Here is a 25,492-nt window from a genome sequence, read left to right on the forward strand (position 1 = left end):
GTATTAGTTGTCGTAGTTTTTCCATCATTATTCTGCTTCCTGCTCTCATTATATGAATCATTTCTGTCATATGCATTGAATGTGTTGTAACTCTGTTATGTTGTTCATTCTGTACACATGACATCTATCACACTTCTGTGCATCCTGATAGAGGATCCCTCTTCTGTTTCTCTCCCAAAGGTTTCTTGCCTGTTTTTTCTCCCCGTTACAGGGTTTTTTTGGGGAGTTTTCCCTGTTCCGATGTGAGGGTCCCGGGACAGAGGATGTCATATGTTGTACGGATTGTAAAGCCCTCTGAGGACAATTTGTGATTTTGGGCAATACAAAATAAATGGAACTGAATTGTATTTCAGCAGTTATGACAATGCATCCATAGTGTTCCAGTGCACTTTGAATGCAAATACAATTCCTTACACCTGTTAGACTATATCTGTTTGTTCTCAAGTGTCCATAATTCTTTTTTTTTTTGCATCAAACATCTAACAGCGACTGTGTGGTTTCTGGTGCAGGTGGACGACGCCGCTGCTGAGGAAGGGCTTCAGCAAGAAGTTGGAGCTGACGGACGTGTACAAGGCTCCTTCCTTCGACTTGGCAGACAACCTCTCAGAGAGACTCGAGAGGTTTGTGCAGTTTGAGTTGTTTACATGACTCGTGTGTTTGTTTGTTGTTTTTATGTGTAATAGTCGTGCTGCAGCTCGGCCTCATGAACAGATCAATGATGATGGGAGAACAGATTAGAGGTATAGTCTTATGCTGCCACCTGATTCTTTGATTAGGACAGATGTCTGGTATCATTGTGGTCCACAACATGAGGTAGTCAAGCCTTGTTGTTGTGGTTTGGGTTGGCCAAACTTCGGCACGGCAAAAATGCATATTATCCAGGAGCTCCTGAATGAAATGTATCCATCGTTATTGATATTATTTACACATGCTTTTCCTGCTATGATTAATCAAAATGTTTGCTTTGGAAAGATGTATCTTGCCACCACTCTCCTGTCTCCATATACTGTAAAACACAGCTTACTGTAGTAATTTCAATCCCATTTCGGGATGCTGGTTGTAATGGGCGTCTGCATATCGATCCATAAACACAGATGCAGGTATCAATGATGTGTACGCGACCAGCTTACATGAAAATAAAATCCTTTCTTTATGGAGGAAGACATCGCAGAAAAGAGTGCACCCTTGGTGTTTTTCATACGTGCCCTTTTACATGTGTTTACAGTAGCAAGCCGTCAGAGTCAGGTTAAAATATGGGCTGGAATTTAAACAGAGCTGAACATAAATCAAACCTGTGTGTGCCAAACAAACCAACAACCAGGCAGCACATCACAGACAAGGTTAACTCTTCTCTCTCTCTCTCTCTACTTTCAATTTCGAACCACTAGCCCACCCATGAATCCGGGTTCCCATGCTTCCTGGAAAATCTGGAAAACAGTTTCAAACACCTTTTCAGTTATTGAAACACAAGGAAAATGAGATAAAAAGTCAAATGTCCTGGTAAATCTTGTCTTGTCCTGGAAAATTATTTCAACCTTCTCCAGAGAATGAGCAACATTGTCTTTTGTACGGGCTGTGTTGTGTTCGGGATCATATAAACGTTGAAATGGAGGAGAGCATTCTGGTTATGTTGTGGAAACACTGAAGTTATGTCACATGCTAACACCTGCAGGCTGGATGTCAGTTTCTTCCCAACTTGTTTTAAACGGTTGAATAATGTTAAGTTGGTTATTGTGTTTGGGTCGGTTGCTAAAGTTGACGAGGTTGCTCGTTTTGTTTGTGTCGGTCGTTGTTGACAGCGTTGAATAATAATGAAAGGGAAGCCGGGTCACGATGACTACGTCCACTTCTTAAATACAGTCTATGGGTAAAATTGACCAGAACATGACATGAAATGTTTAACTTTTGTCGTGGCAACGTTGCCTTCATCGGAGGCGATTAACCTCGTTCAAGACTTAATATTTCGTTCAGCTTAGATTTGTTCGTAGGCAATTTTTAGGCTACTTTTTTGTAGCAGTAATGGTTAATATAATGTCCTGGGTGATCATTTAGAATGATGGTGCTAAGCCCCTCATGGCCACGCAACACAACACAGCAACGTTTCATCAAACACTAGTGAATATAATCTATTAGTGTATTTTATACCTTTTTTAATACTTCAAATGGCACATTTAACATTTAAATGTCTCTTCTTCCATCTTTTACGTTGCTATTCTTCCGTTTTCTCTCTTTCTCTTCTTTTTCTCCTCGTCATCCTTCTGTTCTAACAGCGCTGAGCAAATGTCACATCCCTGACACGTTTTAGTTTTTTTACTGTGCTCAGCAAAGTAAACAGCCATGTCCCAGGTTGGCCTCGCCGCTCGGTTACCCGGGGCGCCGCGTCACGCTGAGCGCTGCCAACAGGCCGGTTAATGTGCACGGGTGATAAAAGGTCGACCTTTAGAAAGGGCCCGGTGCCCACCGGGTGATGAATGAGCAGCGGTGGGTGATTCTGCTTCCTTTATTCCGATCAGGAGGAAAAACAGCGAAGGCTTCTGGGAATGTGAACTTTACCGTCCATTAAAAGTGTGTTGTGTACTGTCAGGTCCTCCATCAAGTTCAGCTCAGCTCAGCTCAGCGAGCTTTTCTGGAAACAATCTTATTACGATGGATTGATATTGTATTCATGAAGAGCTAGGAATAAATATATGTGAAGAGATAAAAGTGTTTTAAATTAAAATGTAACTGTAAAATTTGTATTTGACATCTCTGTCAAACACAAGATTTAAACTGTGTTTTTGGGCGATCCTTTTGTGGAGAAACACTTCAGACTTTTGTCCCCTCTCTCTGTGTTTTATCACTTGTCCTCTTCCTTGTTGGTCTCTCCTCCTTCCTTCTCTTTCCTTTCTCTTCACCACTTCTCCTCCCATCACTCCGGTCGGCCGAATCACCCCGGTTATAAATGACCCTCGGAGAACAATGTGGCTACTTACCGTAGCTGTAACCGGCTCGCCAGCGCAGTTTGTGGGAAGTTAATCAGACTGTGTGGTAACAAGGGACGACAAACTGAATGCTACAAGAGGCAACATCACAAAATACAATTAGAAAGGTCTTTAAGACTAAAATGCACGTCACAAAGCTGAGGTTCAGCAAAGACAAGAGTTCTAGCAGAGGGTAGATTTGTAGATTTTTCAAATGAAACCACGAATAAATGTACTACGAGCCTCTCGTTCTGGGACTGAAGCAACATCCAAAGTCGAGTTTGTTGCCAAAGTAGTAGCGGTCGAATGAAACGGCCAAACGTTGCTGGTATTTGGCTGCTCACGTGTGTTTACTCTCCCCCCAGCCCGCCTGCCAGCCTGCTGCTGTTTTAACTGTGCTGTAACTCTGTCCTCCCTGCAGAGAATGGGACAGAGAGGTGGTGTCGGCCAACAACAAGCCCAGGCTGATGAGGGCGCTGGCCCGGTGCTTCATCGGGCCCTTCGCCTTCTTCGGTGTCCTCCTCTACTTCGGGGTGAGTCTGTGATTCTGGAGGAAGCCATAGATCTACTCAGGAAGTAGTTAACTCTGCCGGGATGGATCGTACCATTGAGTTGCAGTTGAAACTCCTGGTTTGTCTGTAAAGTAGATATGAAAAGCTTTAGTTTGAACTGTAGATTGTAGAAACAAACATGGATGTAAATTCCTGAAGGGATGTTTTAAAGCTCTGATTTGGGTTCATAACTTTTGTCGAGTGTCTTTTGAGAGTTGCTAGAGTCAGAAAATCCAAATCCGGGGCAATGTGATGAGAGTTGGGTGTGGAGCTTTTTGGGGGAGACAAGCAACCGTCACCCAAAACATACTTCCCTTCAAGCCTTGTTTAAGCGTGCAGAGGGCCCATTGAAGTCACACTCGAATCACAAGCATGTCTCACCATAGTGTCGCAGACCGCCTCGCTGTCCCGGACTCGGCCGCCGTGTCATGTGGTACAGTTGGTTGGGTTGTTGTCACGGCGACAAGAATGCCTGTTAGGCGTTAAAGAGGCTGTATGGAAATGACAGAAAGGCTTTAGGGACGTCTTTCTCAGAAGAAGCCGGAGGAACTTCTGGTTGTTTCTTTATGTTGTTAAAGGCAGAAAGATTTTCCGAAAAAAGAAAAAAAAAGTAAACAATGTATTGAGTCTCAATCTTTCTAAATTTTTGTTATTTTGCTGTGTTTGGAACATTTCTATGCGTCAGACTCTATAAAAACGTAGAAACCAGGTATGAGATTGTCAGCACCCGTCCAAGAGGAAGCTACGAAAATAGCAAACACGGCACTAAAAAAAACCTAAAAAAACTGCAAATGTCGACTGAATCCGGGGTTGGCGAGCACCCCAACACTAATCTTATTTTAAGTTTTTATGTTTAGAGGAGTTTTATATTTCTGTAATAAAATAAATAATAAACTAATAATATAATATAATATAATAAAAAAACTAAATCTTAAAAACTCTGGCTAGGGTTTTTATTTTGTTTTGAATCCTAAAATGTAAGATTTCTTTCTTTAAATAATGCCTGATATAAACTGCTAAATGATCAGAAATCATGCATCCTCTTCCAGTAAGAAACTAGACTATGACTCATATGCTCCAGGGACACCAGACAAGCTTCTCAACAATAAAGAGTTATTAATGTAAAACCAGATTCAGTGAATCCTCACCTCTTCTCTCGCTGCAGGAGGCTTCCAAGGCGGTGCAGCCTCAGCTTCTGGGTCGCATCATCGCCTCCTTCGACCCGTTCCACGCCCCGGAGCGGAACCAGGGCTACTTCCTGGCCCTGGGCCTCTGCCTGCTCTTCACCGCCCGCTTCCTCCTGCTGCAGCCCGCCATCTTTGGCCTGCACCACCTGGGCATGCAGATCCGCATCGCCCTCTTCAGCCTCATATACAAGAAGGTGAGGCGGATCCATGGAGCCGAGACTCCGATGCTTCTCTTATTTCTGTGAGGAGCTGAAACAGTCTTCACAGTTTGGGACAACGCTCCAACCTCAGCTCCTTCTGTCAGCTCTAAAGCTTTGTTTGTACTCTCGCTGGGCGCCGTAGAGCTCCGAGTAAGTACGGAGGCCACGCCAGAGGACGTACAAACAAAATGAACTGTGAGGAATCAAAAAGACAACGAGTGTAACTCATAGATACGCCCATAGACTGTAGGTGTAACCGGCAAAAAGCCATAAACTAACCTCCACAATGAAGAGGATATAAATAGGTATAAAGTACAGTACTTGTGGTAGAGTTCAAGTTCAAGTCTCCCAAAACTTGTAGCCGAGACACTTCATGAGTCAGACACTCGCTACATAATAACGTTAGAACAGAAACCAAACGGCTGATAAGACGGCAGCTTTCTGTCTTTTTGTCTCGCTGTTGTTCTTTGAGATCAGACAGAACGATCCTCCTCGTTCTGCGTCACTGAACGTTCCCAGAAAAGCTCCTCACGTGTAGACGAGTGAGGGGGCGGAGCGGCCCGTTGTCAGGGCGTGGCCGCGTGTCAAACAGTTCACTTTCTCATTTCAACCTTTTGGCCTTTCACAGACCCTGAAGCTGTCCAGCCGAGTCTTGGATAAGATCAGCACCGGTCAGCTGGTCAGTCTGATGTCGGCTCACCTCAACAAGCTGGATGAGGTGAGCGTGTTTGTTAGCTAACATGTTACATTTTACTCTCCCATAAACCACTGATCTTTCAATTTAACCCTCTGAACTCCAAGCAGTTTAAAGGCGTTTCTTTTTTTTTGCTACTGTCACATTTGACTTATTTTCACTGCAATATATGATAATAATGATAATAATAAGTAGGACTTGTATAATAAGTCCTGCACCTCTATAGAAACAGCACAACCATGGCTAGAAGTACAGAGCACTTTAAAATATCTTTAGTGCAGAATAACACACTTATAATGCCATAAAACATACAAAAGAAAATTTAATTTCTTTGATAATTTATTCTATAATTTAAAAAACAACATTTTTCCAATGTGTTACAAATATTTTAAGCTTTGTTTGGTTGATGGAAACGTTTGTCACACGATTCGTTGAAGGACCTTTAAAATGATCTGTTTTTACAGTTTTTCGCTCTGATAAATTGTAATATTGGCAATTTTTATAAAGAAAAACATGTCTTTTAAACAGGATTGTGAGATTTGAATGCAATGAGGTTTGGGGTCAAACACTACAGTAGCTTTCCGCTCACACGTCGCTGGAGAAGGAGATTGACAGCTCAACACCCTCACTGACTTCAGTGAAAACTGTTTTATCACCCAACACAGAGCTTTCTGTTCTTCATACTGAGGGCCGATTACAAAGACAATAGATCTGGAACAATACACACACACACACACACACACACACACACACACACACACACACACACGTTTGCAAACAAACACACAGTGAGGAGTTTGTATGTAGGCAAAGTATTCTGGATCTGTGATACTGACAACGTAGCTGGAGGGCGTGTGTGTGTGTGTGTGTGTGTGTGTGTGCGTGCGTGCGTGTGTGTGTGTGTGTGTGTGTGTGTGTGTGTGCGTGTGTGTGTGTGTGTGTGTGTGTGTGCGTGTGTGTGCGTGCGTGCGTGTGTGTGTGTGTGTGTAGACTGAACTCAGTCTTACCTCGGGTCTCACTGAGACGTTGAATTTGGAAACACTCTGCAACCTGCTTTGAGACAATTATCACCTGGCTTGGATGTGACTTGGCCGATGCACCACTCTCTCCTTATAATGACTGGTGGGGGTTTAATAGTGTGTGTGTGTGTGTGTGTGTGTGTGTGAGAGTTGCCTCCCTTGTAGGTGAGTGGATGAGAGGGAGCTTATTGAGGGTGAGAGTTTCTCACGTTACAGCACAGCTGAGGTTCACCAGCACAGTGTTGACCGGATGAAACAGAAAGTCTGTTTCTTTGTTTGATACGTTCCCATTTAGCTCCTTTACTTTTGTGATCGCATACTTTTCATTCCATCATTTGTAATCATTTATTCATTCTGCTGCACTTCAAATCTTTCATGCACAACGTGAAGGGGAATCTGCTTGATTGTAAAGTGGCTTTCTGTAGGTTTTGTTCGTTTCAATGCGTTATTCACGCTGAATGATTCATTTACAATAAACTTGTAAACACATCTTTGCTAAACACCAGATCTAAAGTGGTGATTCTTTGTGACTCTTTGTGGGAATTAGATCAAATCAAAACAAATCGATTAGTCAACAAAAAGTGTGAGTCGACTAAGAATGTCTTTGGTCGAGGATTGCCCGATTTCACAAAACAATATGGCTGAATACACAGTTTCAGTTTGTTGCTCCCTAACAAAGTGTTGAACTTTGTTGCACATGACTGCGTGTCCAAATTTGTTTTGTTTAAGTCTATCAAAGCCAGGGCTGCAACCTAAATGTCAGACAATGGAGAAAAAATGTCGATCTGTGTTTTCTAAAGCCCAAAGTGACGTTCCTCAAATGTCTTGTTTTGTTCACAACTCAAAGATATTCAGTTTTCTGTCATCGATGAGAAAATAATCACATTTAAGAAGCTGGAATCAGAGAATTTAGACTTTTTTTAATTAATTGATAAAATTGCTAAAAAAAGTAATATTTTCCTGCTCCTAATGAAAGTCTTCTTACAGTCAGTGTATGTTTTTTATTTTTCTACAGAGCTTGGGTCTGGCCCACTTCATATGGATCACCCCCCTGCAGTGCATCCTGTGCGTGGGTCTGCTCTGGGAGCTGATCGAGGTGAACGGCTTCTGCGCGCTGGCATCCCTGACCCTGCTGGGCATCATCCAGGCCTGGCTCTCCCAGAAGATGGGACCTCACCGGTGGGGAAACAGCCTCCACTCGTATTCCAGAAACATATATCAGCATCAGAGCATTACACCCGTACATAAACGGAGCTGCGTGTTGTGATCTGAATGGTCGTGCGTGTTGATTCACTCTCGTGCTAAGTTTGTAAAAACCGTCTCCTGTGAACAGCGCGAAGCGAGGAGGCATGATCAGCCGCCGCCTGGCTCTCACCTCGGAGATCGTGGAGAACATCCACTCTGTGAAGGCGTACGGTTGGGAGGAGGTGATGGAGAGCATCATCAAGAACATCAGGCAGTAAGTCACCAGAAACTCTTTCTCAGTCCGACACCTGGGCTTTGGGTATCGGCCGAAACAGCTGTATGTCTCACTGTGAGGAAGTGACTGGGATGATATTATATGTGTCAGGCAACATCAGGCTTGACTTCAACATTGTTTTGTTGATATGATAAATGTACTGTAATGAATGGAACTGAGCAGGACAAAGAAACAGGAGAAAGTCAGCCGATGTCGCATTCAAAAAGACTTCGACTGAAGTAAGAATTAAATCAACCAGGTGCTACAGTTGAGAGAGAGACGTTAAAACATTGTGGTTAACGGGCAAAACCGCACTGTAATTGGCAAGTACAATACACATAAAGGAAAGAGTTTGGTGATTAAAGGTGCAGAAATATTTTTAGATTATCGGGTAAATGTGAGGTCTTGGTGGCTCCATGTTACCTCTGATTATTACAGCATTGTGACAAACTGACATGCTGTTAATCAAAAACACCGTTTTAGATGTTAGCTGGAAACACAAGACAGTTCCTGTGATCGTACCAGCAATAAAGCTTTATTGTTCTTGCAATTGTTGTTGTTTTTCTCCTCAGGGACGAGATGACACTGACGAGGAAGATCGGCTCGCTGCGTTACTTCTACAGCGCCTCCTACTTCTTCTCCGCCATCTTGGTCATCGTGTCCACCATCGTGCCGCACGCGCTCAGCAAAGGCATCATCCTGCGCCGCATCTTCACCACCGCCTCCTACTGCATGGTGCTGCGGATGACGCTGACCCGCCAGCTGCCGGGATCCATCCAGATGTGGTACGACACGCTGGCGCTGGTGAAGAAGATCGAGGTGGGTTTCAGAGAGGAGGAGCCCCACCCCGCCGTGTGCGCCGGATTCAACGAATCTAATCTCTAAAATGTGCTTGTGATACTGATGTGTTGTTGCTGTTTTTGTTTTCTCCAGGAGTTCTTGATGAAGGAAGAGTACAGAGTTCTGGAGTACAACCTGGACACCACCGACCTGGAGATGGTCAACGTCTCTGCATCCTGGGACGAGGTTTGTTCGTCTCTGCGTGTCTAAATATATATTTATGTAAAAAAGAATAGAAGAGAATTGGCTAGTGAATCATTGTCTGACTCAAATGTCAATATTGGTTTTGGTGTAAACATAGGATGCAGGTTTTAGTACATTTACTGTAAGAGAGAAGTTAGAACTCTCTCACGCAGTACAGGTGTAATAGTTAATCCCTCACCGTCACTGGGAGTGGGTCGGAAAATCTTATCTATAAGCAGAGGCTGTAAACTTCGTCCCAACAGGTGTGATTCATTGACCACACGACACCGTGAGAAAACCAACATCCACCGGAGTCACTTTGCATAATTAATTATCCCGGCGTCGTCACCAAACTTTGCCTTTGCTGGGAACACTCCGTTAGTGTTCATCACCTAATTCCCAGATTCTCCCCTTCCTGGAATGTGCCACTCTCCGATGAATGGGAGGGGTGCTGCCTGTCTCTACCGCTGACAGCATGTACGACCGCTCATTAGAATGAGAATCTCACAGGCAAAAACCTACACAGACCGCAGCGAATCCCGGTGTTCGAGGAACGGTGACCCATAAAATGTCACGGGGGGTCAATGATTAAGCCGACGAGTCGAGCGGAGTTCCCCCTTTTATTTCTGCCAATGCGTCGTCCGATAATCGTTACACAGGCGGTGACAGATGAGGTGAAGTTAGGCCATTGTGAGACTTTGGGGGAGTCTTCTCGTGTCTTTGGACAATCTCTTGTTTCTCACAGCAGGCAGGCCTGGAGTCGCTGTCTGAAAGCACTCAGCCCTGAAGGAGCCAGTTATGTAAACTAAAAGGAAAAAAACACAAATCAGATAAATGCCATGTACAAGTACCTGCACAGAATGATGTGTGCTTAGGTGTAGTATGGTACAGTGGTGTAAAAGTACACCGTAGCGCCAAAGCATGAGGGAATGTAGCCGAATACAGTATAATGTAGCATATCCTAGTACATCACAGTGAAGTATTATCTAATATAATGGACCACAGTATAGCATAGCTTTATCTATTTCCCCAGAAAGGAAAATCTGCAAGCTCTATTTATTATGATCATATCAAATCTGTGATCAGGAATAACATAGAGATGTATACGGCTCAAGGTAGCCCCGCCCTAAAGCATCCCCTGCTTTATGGTCTGTTTGACTCTAAATGGACCATAATGTACTAAATGAACATCATGCTGTACTGAAGAAGACTTGAAACTAGAGATTGAGACCATAAACTCATGTTTACAATGTTTACTGAGGTAATAAATCAAGAGAGAAGTAGAGTCATTTTCTCATAGACTTCTATACAACCAGAGGAGTCGCCCCCTGGTGGACACTAGAGAGAATGCAGCTTTAAGACACTTCCACCTGGGCGCCACCCCTCGCCCAAACCAAACGTAGTATTTCCAAAAGCTAAAAGCGTGTCTCACACGGGGTGATCCTTCATGTTGTGTGCTACATGTGTGAAAGGGGAAACTCCAGACTTGAGTTCATATGAAGAAAACATTTTTGAACTCTTCTGCAGGGCATCGGCGAGCTGTTCGAGAAGATCAAGCAGGAGAACAAAGCGAGCGGACACCTGAACGGTGACCCCGGCCTCTTCTTCACCAACCTCTACGTCACGCCCGTCCTCAAAAACATCAGCCTGTACCTGGAGAAGGGCAAGATGCTGGCGGTGGCCGGATCCACCGGCTCGGGGAAAGTAGGTCTCATGCAAAACAAGTAGTGTTTATAGAGACTACACCAGAACCTGTCTTAATGTTTTGGTAAAAAAAAAACACGTACCACGTTCTTCCCTCAGAGTTCCCTGCTCATGATGATCCTCGGAGAGTTGATGCCGTCGGAGGGTAAAATCAGACACAGCGGCCGCATCTCCTTCTCGCCGCAGACTTCCTGGATCATCCCGGGAACGATTCGGGAAAACATCCTGTTCGGCCTGACTTACGACGAGTTCCGCTACACCTCCGTCATCAAGGCCTGCCAGCTGGAGGAGGTACCTTCACTCCATCGTGTGCTATTTCCTTCTTTCGCTTCTTCACATCTTCTGCTTCTGCAGATGAAGTAGATTTCTGTAGGGGAGCCCAAACCGTGTTGGCTGTTGTTGCTCATGCATACTACACAAACCGCCACCCAGGAAACGTTAAATATAACAGCTTCTGTTGTAGCAGAGGGCTTTTCTTTTTGGTGGTCAATCGGTGCAGTCTGTCAACGTTTTCACCCAGCAGCAATCAATGTCAATCATCTAAAAAAATAAACCACTCTTGCAGCATAATCTACCAAACTATCTCGTCAATATAGTTTGTCAAGGAGCTCATATTTCCCCCCATGGAGCATGCCGAACAGACGGACATGGGTGTTCAAAACACACGAGCAAAATGTGACTGCTTTCATGGATGATTTATTGTCATTATTCAACACAGGGTTGCACAACGAAGTGCAGTAAAAAACATGACGAACAACAGACCAAAAGCATTAGAACAATCCGATGCATTTCTTTGCGTTTGCAGAGGAATGAAACACAGATTTTATGTGACAGTGTTGGGAGATACTAAGCACGCTTACACAAGCTCCGAATCAGACTGAAATTTATACTTTTGCTTCGTTTTCTTGGTTCAGTTTCACGGTGCACAAAATCAAGTGGACCAATTAGAAGAAGGAGCAGGACCAAAGCTTTATTCCCTGTGACTCAGCTTATCTACTGTGCGCACAAATCCCGTCTCCTCTAGTCTAATTGTTGCCCAAAGAACATGGACAGAAGTGCATCACGCTGCACTGATTTTTAACAGTATTATTTTGATACTGTCGTACCGCCATTAAAATCACTGAAATCCATTGTGACATTTAACTGAAGCCACTGTTGTCGATTTAAAAAAAAAAAAGTACAAAGGAATATAAAAGTGTCAATAAACAGGGGAAATGTTGAGTCACATGTATAGCTATGAAAATGTCACTAAATATGACTTATTTAGATATAAAAAATATTAATTTTCCGTCACATTTCATAGCAGTTTTCTGAAGTAAGTCTTTTCTCTTTCATCGGATTGATGCTCTCTGCTCAGTTCAGAGCCTCCGCGAGGCTTCAAGAAGGTTCAGGTTTCACCCCCCAGTCCATATTTACACCCATTATGTCCCTCAAAGACACACACACACACACACACACACACACACACACACACTCTCATAAGCCTCAGTGTTGAGTGACGGGCCCCCTCAACAGAATAATGTCTCCTCTGTTGCTATGGAAATCCCACGTTTTGTCACTGGGATGGAATATGAGCTCGCTGGTTCCCAGTGACGGACGTTTACTCCACGAGGCAAAACCATCAGACTGGTGCGCCTTTTTCAGCAGAACAAACCCTCTTGTTGCATACGTGAGAGTGAAGTAAGTGTTTTGTATATTTATATATACATAATATACTAATATACATTTATATATTTGTATATTTTGTGAATACCACAAATACTAACACACATCTATTTTGGGTATATATGTAGAAATACAATATCTCTACATTATTGAAATGAAATACGTTGAGTAATGTTGAAAATGTTGATAATCACATTTTTTAAATCATTTTTTAGAACCTGTGTGAACATAAAGTTAATGCTCATAAATCATTGATATTTTTTAATTATGTTGAAACGTTAAATACACAGTATTCGTATAATTTATACTAGAATCAACGCAGAATCATGCAGAAGGTGACTGCTTATTTAGTTACCACCACGGCCCGTCTCCTCTGTGGTTTTGACAAAAACACAATGTGTTGTCACAGCAAACAAAGTACTCAATGCACTGTTAAAGAAAGAAAACAGCCTCCATCATGTGTTCTGAGGAGAGGCGTCACACATACTGTCAGTACTGTGTGTGTTGGATGGAAATGACACGAATGACAGGAAGTCTTCCTGTGTGCTGAGGAACAGGAGACAATTCCTCTCAAGTGTTCGTTAAAGCAGCCTCTAACCTGATGCATGTCTGTCTGCTGTGGCAACAAACAATCATTTAAGTAATGTCCTGTACTAGTCTGGCATTACAGGTAGAGTTTATAATGATAGTCTTCTTATATCTCTAATTATTCTCATTATGGCCAAAATCTTCAATCATTTCTTTCATAATCTCATATCTAGATAACGATATATATCACAATACAGCATGTTTTCTGGTAATTCAATAAATAATCTATATTATGAAATAACTTCATGTTTTTGTAAACTCTTGTGTGAATTAAATACATGACGAAGTAAAAGTTATTTTCTCATTTAATTAAGATGTTAAGTGCAAATTAATCATATTTAGTTCATGCTTTTTTATGAGCAGATTGTGTATCACGATATCTCGATACATAGAAAAAGTTTTACATCTTATTTACAATAAAATAGCATCAAATGTTTCAACTATACAATAGAAAAAGATGATGAATGCAGTTTTACAGCTTTAATACAATATAGTAAGTGAATCAAACAGTGCAAACATGTCTATAAAGCGTTCCTGATCAAACGCCCGGCTGAATAGGTCGGTTTTTAAGTTCACGTTTAAAGAGTTCATCAGCAGCTCTCAGATCCTCAGGGAGACTCTTCCAGCGACTAAACGCTGACTCATCGAAGGTCTTTGTCCTGCGACCATCAAGTACAATAACTGACCAATGAAAAGCCTTTTTTATAAAGGTGTGATATAAATTATCAGCACGTTTTCAATCCATCACGAACAACAAGACGCTACGCATTGTTCCAAATATCTTTTAAAAGCAGCGATCGTCAGCGATCCGTCACTTTAAAAGAGGCTGGAAATGACTAAAAATAGAATAAATCCCCGAGACGACCTCCGACAGACACGAGTGACGACCGGAGCAGATCTCTCCAGACAGAGAACGAGGCCTTCAGTGGGCGGCTGACCCCCCCCCCCCCCCCCGAAGCACCAGACAGACTGCCCTGGGTGGTCTCCCCACTGATAAAACCTATCTTCTGCCTCTAGCTTCTAGCTCGCTCAGCCTTCTGCTCTTTGTTCACAGTGAGACACACACACACACACACACACACACACACACACACACACACACACACACACACACACACACACACACACACACACACACGTGTATTTTTAAACTATGCTGCCTTGTTGTCACAAGCTGTTAAACAACCTGTTAACTTCATCCCTCTATGCGCTCCCGTCGGGACACCGGAAGTTGTCGTTAAACAGGTAGGACGTTTTTTTTAACGATGACACACTCGTGCTGTCACTTCATCCTCATTGCCGTCTGTTTGTCGTCAATTACCGTCCGAAACGCAACTTACGTGACATCCTTCATGCGCCTGTCCCGTCTGTGGTTTGTGCTTTTTGTGCGGTTTCCACTTGAGCCTGTAAATCTCTGATTATATGAACATGAATTGTAAAAGTCATGTATATGAATGTGTTCTTCGGGTTGTTGTATTTAGGCATACTAGGATACTTTACCATGAAAACAAATGAAGCTTTTATTGGTTATTGTACGGGTGCAGTTAAATCTTTATGCGTTTCTTTAGTCAGAACATTCTGGAAAGAGTCACCACATCCCCCAAAATGATCTGTGCACCAAACAGCTTCTGCAGCTTCTTATCTTAGTGGCCGAGTATTAATGATGTGTTTTCATTCCAAAGTTATCAGGATACAGTTTGAGCTTTCAGTTTCTATCCAGTTCCAGTAACTGTAGCATTTAGCACGCTGGTAGTGCAGCTCACACCCTGAAAGCTATTTTCTCCATGTTTTCAGTGATAAAATGTAGAATAAGTGAGTCTATGAGTGATGTGTGAACAAACCCCTCTGTGTTAACCTTCAGCACACAGAGAGGAATGAAAGTGTAAAGTTTGGTGAATGTAAGAGCTGCTGAAGTGGAGATTTATCATCAGAGTGTGAGAACAAACTCATTGAGAGGAAACGTCCTTTAAAGAGACGTTTAGTTACATTACAGACATTTAGAGACTCTACAGGTGAACACATGAACTCACAGATATCACCATGAAACTCCACCACTTCATTACTCACATTAAGACGATTCATTTTTATATTACAAGTTTTCTGCAATGTAATGTTTAAATCTGCAAATGAGGCATTATCTAATGCTAAGTTTTGGTGAATTTTGGAGAAATCTACAGACGTAAATAAAGAAAAGTAGTAACATAAACACCTTATTTGGACATTTTGGATGTTTTCTTTCCACTAGTCTGAAAGAAGACATGTTATGGAAGATACATACTGCAGCACAAAATCTCAAAATGTATCAAAGCAGTAAAATCAATGTTTTGGCCGGTTGTGTCTCGCCTTAAAGGGCCAGTTTGTGGCATTAAGCTGAGCGTGCATCTATGTGTCTGACTCACTGACATCTTGTTTTCCTCTCTAGGACTTCGACTTGCTGCCTGAGAAAGACAAAACGCTTCTCCTGGAAGGAGGGGTGACCCTCAGCGGGGGTCAAAGGGCTCGCCTCGGCCTGGCCAGGTACTTCCTGTCACACCTGAGTATCTGTCAGCACAGTGACTCAGTCACCTCATGTATCCATCCATATATTTATATATATATATATATATTTATATATATATATATATATATATATATATATATATATCCAAGGAATATAAATTATATAAAAAATAATAAATACAAATGAATTTGTTAAAAATAGATATGATAAATTTGTAACGTTCTTCCACAACCGACTGAAAACTGCTAAAGATAAATATTCAATTTGTAAAATAATATATAAAATTAAATTAGATCAAATATGTCGTAGTTCACTGCCACAACCTAAACTAAAAAACTCTGAAACATATAATCAACATTTTTGGTAAACTATATTCAACATATTCAGAAACACGGGGTGCGCTGGATTTATAACACAAGACAAACCGAGAGTGATCGTAACTGAAAATAAAATCTGATCAATATCGTCAGACCGCCTCTGTTGATTAATTCATTTTTATTTTGTCCAACCTTTTATGTGTTGTTGTTTTGCTATCGACAAAAATAGAAATAATTCAGGATATGAGTCACACTTCTAGTTGATATAAATAGAGCAAGTAGTGAGTTGTTTTGTGGCGTTTTAAGAGATCATCAATCTGCTGACTGGAATCCGTGGTGTGTAATAAAAGTTGTGTTATAAAGAGAGCTTCTCACTCAAAACAACTGACAGAAAAACAGCATTTCTTTCCCTTTACTAAAAAAACCAACACACGTCATCACTTCTGCACCGTTAGAGATCTGCACACAGACTGCAGTCAATAAACTAATCACCGTCATCAATATCATCATTACAAGCAGGGCCAGAGGAAGAGTCTCCACTCCGTGGAAGTCAATAAAAACATCTGCTGAATAACATTCATCTTATTACTTAGGGTTTTTATGTCTTTGGCAACTCTTCAAGTCACAGTATTTGTTCCGATAATCTTAACCTGCCAAAGCCGATAACCGTCACCTATCATTCTTATCCGTGTGTTTGTCTGCCTTCACTAACTATTGCGTTTTTACGGCCTCACTCTTTAATGCCGAGTGCTTTCTACGGCCCCCAGTAGACATTTATTACTCCATTAAAACCTGCGTGTAGGTCACAGCAGTCGGACGCTCTCATATTCCCATGCATTATTTATTGCTTTAGTGTCCTGGCATCAATTTGCAGACACTCATTTGGTTTTTGGGGCTTCTGCCATCGCTGTAAACATCCACTGGAATTGATTTGTTCCCACAGGGACCCGACTTCCTCATTTACACCATTTACTTTCTGTGTCTCTTGATCTTTGTTTCCCCTGTATTCTCTGCTTCTCTAACCTTAAAGGGACAGTTCTGGGGCTGTACGAGGTACTTAGTCAGTGTCCTATTTACAGTAGATGACGATCAGCACGTTCCCAGTTTGGAGAAACCATAGACCGTATATAAGAAGTGGACGTAGTCATCATGACGTCACCCGTTGGTTTGAGGACTGATGTTTTGAAGGCTCAAGTTTGGCATTTTCCCCGTCGCCATCTTGGATTACGGCCGTCGCCATGTTGTTGTTTTTGCAACCGATGAGCAGAAGTTACCATATTTGGAATGCGGACAAGTGATGTAGAGACACCGTATACGGCTCTGGTAAAGCATCCCCTGCTTTATGGTCTGTTTGACTCTAAATGGACCATACTTTACTAAATGAACATCATATTGTATTGAAGAAGACTTGAAACTGGAGATTGAGATCATAAACTCATGTTTACAATGTTTACTGAAAAGCCACAGGACTCCTGCGACAAAACAAGTAATTTAATGTGGCCGACCACAGGAGATGCTAATCTACTGCTACCACAATGGGTTAGTTTGTTTGTGTCATTTTGTGATTTTGGTGAATCCGAACTAATCATTTCAAAGTTAAAAGGTCTTGTTTTAAGGGCCCCTTACAAGATAGAGTTTACTGAGGACCCTCAGTTTATTTATGTAAAGATTAACACATGTATTAAACATATTTGCAGATTAATTATGCAAATGTTAAATTAGAGCATAATCTATGAACTATTATGCATTTCAAAATTAAGATATTATTCTTTAAACTTTTAAGCCTTTTGTAAAAAAAAAACTAAAAACAGTAATGATAATTTTAATTAATAAATCTAAAAACTTTTCAGACCCCACTATGAGAATCACTGCTTTAAAACACCAAAGACACAACATAACACAAAGAAATCGAGGCAGCTGTGGACCAGCAACCCCTGTGTTCTGCTGTTACTGTTACTGTCAATGGAGTCCGGTACTTATGAATAGAGCACAGATAACACTTCAGTTCCTCGTCTGAAAGGGCTGTCTGTGTGTCTAAATTACGTTTTGCTGCCGTCCCCGTCCACAGCAGCACATTACTTTTCTCCCGTGCCAGTACAGTGTAGCCCTCCACTGTAGATAACACACTTGATTATAGATAAGCACCTCATACAACCTCGTTTATAAAAAAAACATCCAAACTGTCCCTTTAAGACTCTCTGACGTGTGTTTTCTCCCTCAGGGCCGTGTACAAAGATGCAGACCTCTACCTGCTGGATGCACCTTTCACCCACCTGGACATCGTGACGGAGAAAGAGATCTTTGAGAAGTGTGTATCCCAACAGAGAGTCTTTCATGTGGAGGAGGAGGAGGAGGAGGTGGGGGGTGGTGGTGGTTGAGCTGACAGTTTTAAGTTCAAGGTCAAGGTTGTCTCTTGTTGTCTCAGACACACTCTCGGGTCGACTGTGGAGCGTCACGGCTGCTTCATCGCACTGTTACGTTCTCAGGAAAAGGGAGTCGGAGCAAAAAGGGAATTATGCTTTGATGAAATGTGGCAATCTTTCAGAGGGGCAAAGAAGCAGGCAAAGAACATTTTGGTTTTGTAGTCGAAGCCTGAAAAATAAAGTAGCTTGTTCATTTCAAAGGGCTGGTTATTCCTTGAAGATTTGACACCTCAACCTGTCTTTTCTTCTTGTTTTTTATAGAGACATACTTAAAGAAATATGTGAAAGTTGACACATACGTTTCTCTACAACCTCCAATTTTCTGATTGACTTCACAGATGCGTCTGCAAACTTATGGGGTCCAAGGCGCGCATCGTGGTCACCAGCAAGTTGGAGCATCTCAAGCGAGCGGACAGAATCCTGCTGCTGCACAACGGAGACTGCTACTTCTACGGCACCTTCTTGGAGCTGCAGGCCAAGCGGCCCGACTTCAGCTCCCTCCTCCTCGGCATGGAGGCCTACGACAACGTCAACGCGGAGCGGCGCAGCTCCATCCTCACGGAAACTCTCCGCAGGGTCTCCGTGGACGAAACCGCCGGCTTCCGAGGCCCGGAGACGATCCGCCAGTCGTTCCGACAGCAGCCGCCTCCGATAATCATCTCCGGGACCCAGGGCCATCCCGGTGGTGACGGCCACCCAGAAAAACGGAAACAGTCCCTCATCCTCAATCCGCTGGCAGCTGCTCGCAAGTTCTCCTTCATCGGGAACTCCCAACAGACCGCCAACACTCCCCAGTCCACCACGATAGAGGACGGGGTCTGTGAACTCTCCGAGAGGAAATTCTCAGTCGTACCCGAGGACGATCAGGTGGAGGAGGTGCTCCCCAGGGGGAACTTGTACCACCATGGGTTGCAGCACCTCAACGGGCAGCGGCGCCAGTCCGTCTTGGCGTTCATCACCAAATCTCAGGAGCGCCAGGAGCGCAGAGAGCAGATCCAGATTCAGTCGTCCTTCAGAAAAAAGCTGTTGATCACGCCGCAGTGCGACCTGGTGTCCGAGCTGGACATTTACGCCCGCCGCCTGTCCAAGGACAGCGTCTATGACATCAGTGAGGATGTGGACGAAGCAGACATGGAGGTAGAGCTTTGTTAGAACCCTGTTCGAGGCATCTTAGAGTACATGAGTAGACACATTTTTATGTTTAGACTAGAAGAATGTTTTCTTCACCCTCATTTTTATGATCTGGTGAATACCAACAAAATGTACTTAACCTCAAACTAAAGTTACTATGAGGAACTTAACTTAAACTTAAAATAATGCTGATCCTCTTTATGACCGACATTAGTAAACAAGACCATCAGTGAGAAGATTGGCTATTTCTATATAGTTATTATAAATGCTTGTCATCGGGTTCAGGGGGAAATCAGATGCAATCATGCAGGTTCACCAGAAACTCCTTCAGCTCAGACTCCAGCAGATCCTCCAGCAGAGACCGGTCCACCGTGGACAGACCCAGATCCTCCAGCAGAGACCAATCCACCGTGAACAGACCCAGATCCGGCTTCACCTGCAGCCTTGGACCTGCAGTCGGAGCTCTGGAGGGAGGAGGAGAGCTCAGCTCCTGGCAGCAACAGCAGCGTCTCCTCCTCCTCCTCCTCCTCCTCCTCCTCCAGGAGCAGAGCTTCTCCTCTCTGGGAGCCAACATCGACACCACGCTGCTGGAGACCCAGGACGTATTGCCGGACCCGCTGGAGGGAAGGGAGGCACGGGAGAACCAGAACCAGGACTGAGAGGGGCAGACTGTCAGACCCTGCTGCAGTACAATGAGAGGTTTTCTGAAGGGAGTCTGGTGCTCAGAAACCACTTTAGTCCACAGGGAGCAAAATCAAATTCAACACAAAATAAAAGTTCCTCGTAGTAACTTTAAAGTTTGTCTGATATACGGGTAGGTCTGCAGGGTAAAAGAACCGTTCTGTTCCTTCACAGCAATGCTTCGCAGATGAACGTGAGAACATCTTTGAAACTACCTCATGGAGCACATACCTTCGCTACATCACCACCAACAGGAGCTTAGTCTACGTCTTAATCTTCATCCTCCTTGTCTTCTTCATTGAGGTAAAATTACCATTTTTTTAGTTGTTATTTTATTTATGTGAATTCATCTGACAATTTCTTTTCCGTTTCTACTAACAGGTTGCTGGTTCAGTCATTGGCATTTTCCTCATTACTGAGTAAGTTTTATGTTCCTTAAGACATCAGCTCCAAACAGAAATACTAAATATTGTAATGAATTACTTTTTTTTAAACAAATACATTCATTGGCAAAATAAATTGTTTAACAAACATATTGAAAGTGTTTAGCGAGGTGGGCTTTTCTCTTGTAAAATGATGCTTTGTAGTTTGTTTCACTCTTTTATGAGACCAAATATAATTCATGTTTACATATTTAAATATATGTTAAACATATATTAAAGTAAGTTGAATAGTGCTTTTAAACGTTGGATTCATTTCAGGTGAGCGTCTCAGTGTTTGATGTATAAAAGATTGTTGCATACGACGCATATCTAAGTCACCCTGCGTTTCTTTGGAACTCAAAGCGTTTCCTGACTGACTGTATTTATTTTTTGTGTCAATTCGATCTAAACTTCAATCCGTGTCTCGTTCTCAAACCCTTTTGCTCCGTTCACACCAGCGAGATCTGGAGGGACGGCGCCAACCCCGCATCGCCAAACTTCATCGACGAGCAGCGCCCGAACTCCTCGTCGCCCCCCGTCCACCTGGCGGTCATCGTCACTCCGACCAGCGCCTACTACATCATCTACATCTACGTGGCCACGTCGGAGAGCGTGCTGGCCCTGGGATTCTTCAGGGGTCTCCCACTGGTGCACACATTACTCACCGTGTCTAAGAGACTGCATGAGCAGATGCTTAGCGCTGTGCTGCGAGCCCCCATGGCCGTGCTCAACACTATGAAGACGGGTGATTTTCACAGTTTACTTCATATTTTTCAGGGTTTTTTCTGTGTGGTTTAAACATGTATTCACCTGTTTTTGTCTACTTTTAGAATCTGTTTAGCCAAATGGAAAAACATACTAATTGAGTTCATTTTCCTCCTTGTTTGTCCTCTTCCAGGCCGCATCATGAACAGATTCACCAAGGACATGGCCACCATAGATGACATGCTGCCTCTGGTGCTGTTTGACCTCATTCAGGTAGACTGAATGTTTTCAGGTTTCAAGGCCTATTTGTCGCACACTCGACACACCTCTACATGTTCAATGAGACGCGTGTTTGCCTCCTCCGGTACTGCACTGAAATATGAATATACAATGTGTGCAACAATAAGATAAAAACAACAGAGACAATGTATTCAGAAAAGACAAGATGGTATTTAGTAAAGAAAGTCGCTCGGGCGAAAACGCTTCTGAGACGGTGTGGTGTCGATGGCGTGAGGAGGAAGGAACACAAACATGTCACAGATGTTAGCGTCTCCATTCAACATCTGCTAATATAACATTTATTTTTACAATCAACAATTAATGATGAAGGCACTTGCAAATGACAAGGTAGTACAAAATGTTTACCACACTTTGGTGTTTCATTTTTTACTTAAGATTTCATTAAAATAGTTATTTTTTTCTTTTTGCAAAATGAACCAAAACACTGGCGATGAGAAGGATTTTGGGTAAATAATAATGACAATACATTTTAAACAAAATGTAAATCTCACCCTCCAGTAGTAGTAACTTTCTTTTATTGAGACTAACTCATTGTCCACTCTTTAAAATGTGTATTCTGAGATATTTCTGCGGTGTCAATCAGGTCTGATCCGTCTTATTTTCCACCAGCTCACATTGATCGTTACGGGCGCCATCTTCACCGTGTCCATCATACGGCCTTACATCTTCATCGCCGCCATCCCGCTGGCCGTCATCTTCGTCATCCTCAGAAAGTACTTCCTACGAACTGGACAGCAACTCAAGCTGCTGGAGGCTGAAGGTGAGAGAGACAGTGTGCTGTCATAGGAATTATATTATAGGAATAGTTCAATGACTCATTTTAGTAAATAACTGAAGCAAAGAAAAGGCGGCTTCTCATCAAAGCATTGCACGGAAAGTAATGTATTGAGTAACAATGACCTTCTTATAAAAAAGAGAAATAAACATTTGCGATATGTAAGTCCAAATAAAACATGGCAGCAAGAAAAGATATTAAAACAGATATTCTGAATGCATTTAGATGTGTTTAAAATGTATTTAAAGCTTAAAATATGTTATAATATTGTATTAATCCACGTAAGATTAGTTCTACAGATTGTTTTGTTTCTAAATGCAAAAATCGAAATGCTTTGTTTTTTACAATGCTATGCATGATTTGAAATCCATTGCGGATAAAACATAACCATATTCTTTTGAGTGGGTCTTGCTGATGCGTCCATCTTGCTGAAGTATTGTTGAGTATCAGGCTGAATTGCTGACAGCATCATGTGTGTCTTTAGCTCTAGTGAAGATAATTTAATTCTCTGTTATTTGTCAACAACATGAGAATGAAAGTTAAGAAGAAGGAATCTGCAAGAGGGCAATAATGAAATGGCAAATATTCAAGAAGAGTAAAAGTGAGACATGATGGGAAAACCAATAGAGTGAACAGAGGAAGTGGGACTGGACTGGGGGGGGGGGGGGGGGGGGGGATGCCCGGGGGCCAAAGGTCCCGCTGAAGAACAAAAACACGACAGAGGAAGGGTTGATGGAGAGGATGCCTCAGAGGCAGGGCGAATAAAACCGTTATCCTCCAATCAACGGAGAGTTTTGTCTCCCTGTGAAATGAAGGAAACACATTTTACACAACGGGTCGTGGTTTGTGGGGGTTAAATCTTGCAGGACAATCTTTCTAACTGCTGGACCTTCTGCCCAAGTGACAGTCTGGGAATAAATGATGTGTTGCAGAAGCGGTCAGTCTGTTGACTTTGTTTTGGCAATAAAAAGGAAGGTGAGGTAGCAAAGTAGGACAAAGCTTTAATGCCCCCCCAAGGGGTGATTTGGCTTACAAATCAGTAACATTAAATACAACAATGGGCCTCATGCAGGAAGCGATATAAGAACAAATCTTCTCTTTATTTATTTTTTGGTTCGTTTCCACGATTTGTTCTTATTTTGTTTGTAGATTTCTGAGATTCACCAATGAACCCTTTACAGGTGGTCGAGAGCACTCTCACCAAGATAAACTAAATATTTACGTTTACAAACTGTTATTTCAGGAAATGTACGTGTTTTAATTCGAGCAACGTAAAAAACAATCGCTAAAATATATCAAATTTGTATGATTAGGTGTTTTAGAGTAATTATAAATATTGGATTATTACATTTCTGGATTTCTGGAAATGCTATTGCTCCATTGATTCCAGTTAATACTATAAGAAAGCCCTTGGATGATGTTGCTTAAGCTAAAACGGCCAATTGAGGGTGTTTTCTCTCACCGATGGGCTCCACCGACGCTTCAACGTTTCCAATCGTCCGACTAGTGCTAAAGGTACAAACCACAGAAAATAAGGCGACAGATGCTCCCTGACGGCCGACCTTCTGCCCGGTGTGTCCCTCAAAGCAAGGAATCTCTGTGCACGACACGTTCAACATTATTAAACTTTGAATAAGCAATAGCTGTGCAGCAGCGTCAGGGCTCTGTAAAAGAAGCTCTGAGTGATCCTGAAAATGAATAGCATACATTGGGGGACAGCACATTGATCTTAAAGTCTGATTGTGGGGCAGCCGACAGGACGGTGCAGCTCTGTACAACCAGAGGATGAGATAACAGGTCACTGGACGTGCTGACGAAAGATGCCACATGTGTGTGTTTTTTTTCCCTGCTCTGCCACTGAATGTGCGTTTTTCGAGGTCTTTTCCGGAGCCGCTGAGAGCGCGTCGAGGTCAGAGAGATGAGCCGAGCTGGGATTTCCTCCAACCCCATCCTGGTGCTGCTCGCTCTCTCCCTGGTCTCTAACAGCAAGCCCGACAAAATACAGAGGACATTTTATGAGTGTTAGTCACTCAAATGTTCAGTAGAATGTTTTCGCTTTTTGGCAACGTTTTATTTGTATTTCCAAAAGATATACCCTCGATGAATCCCCCAAAACTCATCTAATCTAGTTCAACTAAAAGACCAACTAAAGGTCAAACTAGAGATCCAACTACAAGTCCAACTAAAGGTCCAACTAAAGGTCCAACTAAAGGTCCAACTAGAGATCCAACTACAAGTCCAACTAGAGATCCAACTAAAGGTCCAACTAAAGGTCCAACTAAAGGTCCAACTAAAGGTCCAACTAAAGGTCCAACTACAAGTCCAACTAAAGGTCCAACTAGAGATCCAACTACAAGTCCAACTAAAGGTCCAACTACAAGTCCAACTAAAGGTCCAACTAAAGGTCCAACTAGAGATCCAACTACAAGTCCAACTAAAGGTCCAACTAAAGGTCCAACTACAAGTCCAACTACAAGTCCAACTAAAGGTCCAACTAAAGGTCCAACTAAAGAGGATTAATGGAAGCAGAAAGAGATAAGTGACTCCTACTTAGCTGTACCGCACACAGCCAAATCTGATAAAGTTAGAACTAAAGGAGGCAATACACAAAGAAATATGATTATAATCTTAATTCTTGCTTTCTTGTTACTTCTGTTCTTTGTCTTTTATCACTCTTTCATTTCATTACGTTTAATTCCAGACAGTGTTTCTCTCTTGTTCTTTCATCGCTTCAACTGGTTAATTGTGGAGACCAACCAAACTAATATTTATACAACGTATTCAACTTTTAAACTCTATGTCTCCTCTCCTGCAGCTCGCAGCCCCATCTTCTCCCACCTCATCATCTCTCTGAAGGGTCTGTGGACGATCCGGGCGTTCGGGCGTCAGACCTACTTCGAGACGCTCTTCCACAAGGCGCTGAACACCCACACGGCCACCTGGTTCCACTACCTGTCCACGCTGCGCTGGTTCCTCTTCCGCTGCGACATGCTCTTCGTCCTGTTCTTCACGGCCGCTGCCTTCATCGCTGTGGGAACCAACAGTGAGTGACGTGGGCGAAAGGGGGAAGCATGTGTGGATTTAGGATATGTTGCATGTGTTTCGTTCGACAAAGGTTGCCCCAAATAAGCTGAAACTGAGAAGTCTTTATGGAGACGAGAGCAGCAGCAGTTTGTGGACATGAATCC

General features: G+C 42.7%; 1 protein-coding gene and 1 long non-coding RNA gene across 2 annotated transcripts in view; one reads left to right on the forward strand and one right to left on the reverse strand.

The window, feature by feature from the left end:
* cftr (CF transmembrane conductance regulator) overlaps positions 1-25,492 on the forward strand; it is a 35,361-nt gene that overhangs the window by 1,044 nt on the left and 8,825 nt on the right. Inside the window, exons 2-20 of the mRNA XM_076089652.1 lie at positions 510-620; positions 3,382-3,493; positions 4,677-4,892; positions 5,527-5,616; positions 7,627-7,790; positions 7,945-8,070; positions 8,643-8,889; positions 9,004-9,096; positions 10,621-10,797; positions 10,897-11,088; positions 15,473-15,567; positions 18,089-18,175; positions 18,629-19,427; positions 20,277-20,405; positions 20,484-20,521; positions 20,983-21,269; positions 21,423-21,502; positions 22,139-22,289; positions 25,120-25,347. Coding sequence (XP_075945767.1) covers positions 510-620; positions 3,382-3,493; positions 4,677-4,892; positions 5,527-5,616; positions 7,627-7,790; positions 7,945-8,070; positions 8,643-8,889; positions 9,004-9,096; positions 10,621-10,797; positions 10,897-11,088; positions 15,473-15,567; positions 18,089-18,175; positions 18,629-19,427; positions 20,277-20,405; positions 20,484-20,521; positions 20,983-21,269; positions 21,423-21,502; positions 22,139-22,289; positions 25,120-25,347 — 3,422 coding nt within the window. The remainder of the gene's footprint in view (positions 1-509; positions 621-3,381; positions 3,494-4,676; positions 4,893-5,526; positions 5,617-7,626; positions 7,791-7,944; positions 8,071-8,642; positions 8,890-9,003; positions 9,097-10,620; positions 10,798-10,896; positions 11,089-15,472; positions 15,568-18,088; positions 18,176-18,628; positions 19,428-20,276; positions 20,406-20,483; positions 20,522-20,982; positions 21,270-21,422; positions 21,503-22,138; positions 22,290-25,119; positions 25,348-25,492) is intronic.
* On the reverse strand, positions 21,660-25,396 carry LOC142947804 (uncharacterized). Its single transcript, XR_012953428.1, has 2 exons — positions 25,257-25,396; positions 21,660-22,283 (listed from the first exon to the last, which is right to left on the reverse strand). It is a non-coding gene; the product is annotated as an uncharacterized LOC142947804 (long non-coding RNA).

The sequence above is a fragment of the Anarhichas minor genome, unplaced genomic scaffold, assembly GCF_050575085.1.
Source record: "Anarhichas minor isolate MPS153535 unplaced genomic scaffold, ASM5057508v1 ptg000011l, whole genome shotgun sequence".
NCBI classification, from domain to species: Eukaryota; Metazoa; Chordata; class Actinopteri; order Perciformes; family Anarhichadidae; genus Anarhichas; species Anarhichas minor.